Source organism: Diabrotica virgifera, chromosome 2, assembly GCF_917563875.1.
Source record: "Diabrotica virgifera virgifera chromosome 2, PGI_DIABVI_V3a".
NCBI lineage: Eukaryota > Metazoa > Arthropoda > Insecta > Coleoptera > Chrysomelidae > Diabrotica > Diabrotica virgifera.
In genome coordinates, this window is record NC_065444.1 from 253,485,014 (window position 1) to 253,490,141 (window position 5,128).

The following is a 5,128-nucleotide window of genomic DNA, read 5'->3' on the forward strand; positions in this document are numbered from 1 at the left end:
ATGAAAAATTTTAATTTTAAATAAAGTACAAAGAAGTTAGACAACTCAATACAAAGAATTTGATCAAACTAGACATAGTGAGAGCACAGATTTTTAGAATTTCAAAAAAAACTGCAATTGTGACGTCACTTTGACGTACCTCCGGAGTTTGCTCAAACTGTTTGATCAAATTATTTGATGGTGAGACGCGGTCTTGACGCGCTCGGGCTCGAGTACCTAACTGCAAAAATCCTCGCTTGGGCTCCCCTACTATTATTATTTATATGCCCATTTCGTCGATTCAAATTCATGGCAACCCAAATTACACGGCACAAAGTAGTGGGTCGGTCGCTAGACAGAAGTAAAACCTGACAGCCAAATAGTCAAAAGTAAAGTTGTCTAATCTACTGGCGCATTTTCAAATCAAACAGTTTATCACAAAAAGTAAAGGAGAGTTTATCAAAAAGCAAGAAGACTGCATATTAGTTATCTAGGAACTATGATGAAGATGTAGAAACAGTGTCTATATTTATTATCAATATTCTTCCATAGGATATAATTTTTATTACGTAAATATTATAATATACCTTCACTGTAACATATTTTTAATTTCATCACTGATATCCAAGAGATTTGATGAATTTTAGAGAATTTTTATCGCCAAAATTATGCAACTCTATTTACATTTATTCCCCGTTTAAAATTGGAACACATCCTTGAAACACAGACAAGAAATCGGAATCGGAAACGTCAACCATTACCAATTTCATGTTCTGTCACTCCATGTTTTCTCTCTTTTGGTGAATTCTTGGCAACACGAGAATCACGTTGTGAATTTTTATAGTAAAGCCAGGTAGGAAAATGTTTATATGGATGAAAATGTTGTTAATCTCATTTATGCATATTAAACTTGCTGATCAGTGATACGAAACTCCCTTTTACTGAAATAACCTACAATTTTTAGCATGGCACCAAGGTACGAGATCGCAGTCGGCCTCCAAAGGGGTCACAAAACCACCAAAATCTCAGACAAATCCAAACTGAATAAAGTTCGTCCCGCTAGGTTGAAGGGGATCCAAACCAAACACACCAAATTTGTCAGAGACATCATCCGTGAAGTCGTAGGACATGCTCCATATGAAAAGAGAGCCATGGAATTGTTAAAGGTATATAATTCTAGCTATTATTTTTTTAGTAAGATTTTCTGCTCCTTGTTTTTATTCATTTCTTGGTGTATCCTTCACCATCAAATTGTATTACAGTAATACCAGCTATCTAAGAGACTCCTTAATATTTAGCTCAGCGAGGTACTATTGTTCCAAGCGTGGAATTACATAAACAAGGGATCATTTCAGGTAGATCCCTTGTTTGTGGAATTCCACACCTTAACACGTTCCATGCCAATGGCATACATGTGAGCCACATTATGCCTTTAACCAATGTCGGAAGGCGTGCATGTATGCCATTGATTATACACATTTTTAATGTGTGCTCTTTTTTGTCCGTTCAGAGTTAAGTCTTAGGATCAGAAACGTGTTAAACAATAGCTCTCTGCTGAGCTGAATGTTAATTAATTCTTAGGTACCTGGTATTACTATACCCAGACTTGCTTTATTAAGTCTTTCATGTCTACAAGATTGTGTATATAACATCAACTGATTTTCCTTATTTTGGGACAATGTTCATAAGGATATTTATTTCAAATTGTTTGTGTATAATTATGTGAGGGGAGCACCACTTGTTATGTGCCTTATTTCACTACATAATACGGAATGTGGAGGATTCATTCATCAATATTGGCTTTATGCACATGCACAGCAAATATGCCTATCTGTCCAGTTATCCGCTTTTTTACACACTTCAAAAGACGGATATTTGGGCACATATTAGTGATGTAACGAATATTCGCATGTTTTTGCATATTCGCATCCACATTCGCGAAATTTGTGCGAATGTTTTGCGAATATGAAAACCAGAAAAAAAAATTTTAAGATAATATTAGGTTAATAAAAATCAAAATCTATTCACTTCTCATCTTTCTTTATTGAGAAAAGGTAATTTAACCTCAAACATGCAGCTACTCTCAAATGGAAATTTGCAGGACACAACAACAGACAAAGAGACGGAAGATGGAATGAAGTGATAACTCATTGGAGACCTTGGGACTACAAAAGAGGAAGGGGCAGACTACAGGCGAGATGGTCGGATGACCTAAAAAGATACGCAGGGACCAGATCGACAGCATTAGCACTGAACCGAGAAGAGTGGAAAAATAGGGGGAGGCCTACATTCAACTTTGGACAAATGAAGAGCAATAGATAGATAGAACTTAACCTTGTATAATCACATTATCAGCCTTCACTTTTTTTATTATTTTTTGGTATTATGTAATAAAGCTTAAGATTCAGATTGATTTACACTAAATATCAATTAACTTTTCATTATAAATTTAGGAAGCATTACAAAAATAGAAACAAATTAAAAAAACTGAATATTTGCATCTGCATTCACGAATGTCGGTAGCAGATATTCGCATTCGTATTCGCGAATGTTCAAAAAGTGACATTCGTTACATCACTAGCAAATATAGTGTAGCCACATAACAAATAGCACATAGCGAAGTGTGGTGCCAGCATATTAAATATAAAATTTGATATCATTTCTAAAATATCAATGTTTAAGCGATAATATATGCAGATTTTTGTTACTGATTTTAGTATTTCCTGTTTAAAACCAATATTAATTATATATATAATTTTTCAAGGTGTCAAAGGATAAGAGGGCCCTGAAATTCCTGAAGCGTCGTCTTGGCACACACATCAGAGCCAAGAGGAAGCGTGAAGAACTATCCAACATCCTTACCCAAATGCGTAAACAACAAGCTACACATAAATAGATTGTATTTTGTTTAATTAATAGATAAAAAAGAAAAAATTAGTTTGTTTTATTTGTTGTATTATAAAATGCCTGGATTTCTGGTATTTTTATATTATTGACTGCTTGTCTTACTGAAAATGCTTAAAATAATAGTCAAAGTGGATTCGAAACTGTTAAATAAGTAGTTATGATAAAAGCGAAAGTATAGATCAAAGATGCTGAACCCTAGGTAAAGAAGACAAAAATAAGGAAGTAATAGCGAAAGAAAATATTTATGACAAGATAAACGATAACAGAAGTAAATTATGCCAACTAGCATAAACAACAAAAATGTACATCATAAGTACAAACTTTAAGCACACAGAAAAACAAAGTAACATTGTTGATAATAATTATCAATCGGATAGATTACATACTAATATTCAAAAAATGAAAGAATTATGCATGATGTTTGATCATATCATCCCTACCATTTCCAACTAACAAATGTAAAAAATTGGGTTTTTCAGATTTGATACCTTGCCCTCGCATTATATGTGATACATCTTGTGGCAAATTCTCGATATTATAGCTTAATTAGGAGTGTGGGAAATATGTTGTTTAAACCATCAAATATGAACATTTTTTCATTTGGTTGACTGAAAACTGATGAAAATGATTATATTTGATACTTTTGTTTTGTATAAATATAACTAAAGGTATATTTGTACAACGCTAAATGTCGAATGTGTCACATTCGCTAGTTTGTTGTAACTTATTCAACAGTTATTCAATTATAATCTGTAAACTGTCGAAAATGCTAAACTGCTGAGAAGAATAAAATGTACGTGTTTACAATTTGTGCGAATTTTGTTTCAGTATTGCTTCCAAGAAATTCTTGTGAGGCAGTTTATGATTTCATTTTAACGGATTTTCATTATTTGATTATACAGTTATTCGCTACTTTGAATCATCGGACAGAAACAAATCTTTGATTAATACAAAAAGTAAAGTAACGAATGTGATTTTTTGGAAAGAAAAAAATGATAAGCAGTTCAAATTTGTTATCAATCTAACAAGGATTAAACATTAAATACAAAAAATATAAAAATTTTCCCATTTGTCAATGTGCCGATTTAGGAGTCTCTAAGAAGAGTTATTTTGCTCTCCTGAAAAGCACCACTTTTTACATTCGATAGTTATAAATGGCAGGGACGATATAGAGGAGGAAACATGGACTGCATACAGTCCATTTTCTAGTAATAAGAGAACAAAGTTAGGTAATTACAACAAAGGAAATAAGACAAAACAAAAACAGATGGAATATGGAGAAGTTAAGAGTACAGGAACTAAATGAACAATACATGACAACAGGAAAAAATATAAAAGAATCCATTTTGAATTGAGCTGAAGAGGTCCTAGAAAATACAAGTAAGAAATAAGTGAATATTAACTAAAGAATGTCATCGAAATTCATACAAAGAAAGTATCAGACAAGGTTATGGATAGAACAGGACTAAAAGAGAACAGTAACAACAATGCTATTTGAATGCCTTATAAAAGCTTATCAAAGAAAATGCAGACCAGTGGTTAAAATTGAAAATGGATCATGGGACACATGATCTTCATAAAACTATATAGATTCAAAGAAAGTCCTGAAGAAAAACAATGTGCAACATAAAAGATAATGAAATAGAGGTAGGTATACCAATGTTGTTCTGAAGCTATTTACTTGTGGCATTTTTATGATTAACTATTTAGATGGGAAATAAGCCACAATTAAATTGAAAAAATAATTTTATTAATGTTTCGACGCCCAAATTGGGTGTCGTCAAAATACAGAATACTACTTTTATTTCTTCTTCTTCGGGTGCTATGTCCGTTTATCGAACGTTAGCGATCATGTTGGCTATCATAACTTTATTCGCAGCGCGATTCCGAAGTGTGACCAAACCATTGCCTCAAATTTCTTAACCAAGATGTTCTTCTTCTGCCTAATATTTTACCCTGCATAATTAGATGTAGAATGCTATATTTTTCCGGATGTCTATAAACATGCGCAAAATACTCGAGTTTTCTAGACTTTATCATTTTTACCAGTTCTCAGCCTTTCTTCATCCTGCTCAGAATAATATATACGCACCCTGTCCATCCAGCTTACTCTCAGCATTCTTCGATAGCACCATATAATTCAAAGGATTCAACCATCTTAAGCATTCTTCCTGTTAAGGTCCGTGACTCAACTCCGTAGAGAAGAACGGAAAACACGTAACACTTTAAAATTCTTGTCCTA

At 33.1% G+C, this 5,128-nt stretch overlaps 1 protein-coding gene across 1 annotated transcript; it reads left to right on the top strand.

The window, feature by feature from the left end:
• Positions 1-683: 683 nt before the first annotated feature.
• Positions 684-2,935, top strand: LOC126880543 (60S ribosomal protein L36). Its single transcript, XM_050644470.1, has 3 exons — positions 684-832; positions 944-1,145; positions 2,744-2,935. The coding sequence occupies exons 2-3, from the start codon at positions 945-947 to the stop codon at positions 2,873-2,875; spliced, it is 333 nt and encodes a 110-aa protein (XP_050500427.1). The 5' UTR covers positions 684-832; position 944; the 3' UTR covers positions 2,876-2,935.
• The last annotated feature ends 2,193 nt before the right edge of the window (positions 2,936-5,128 follow it).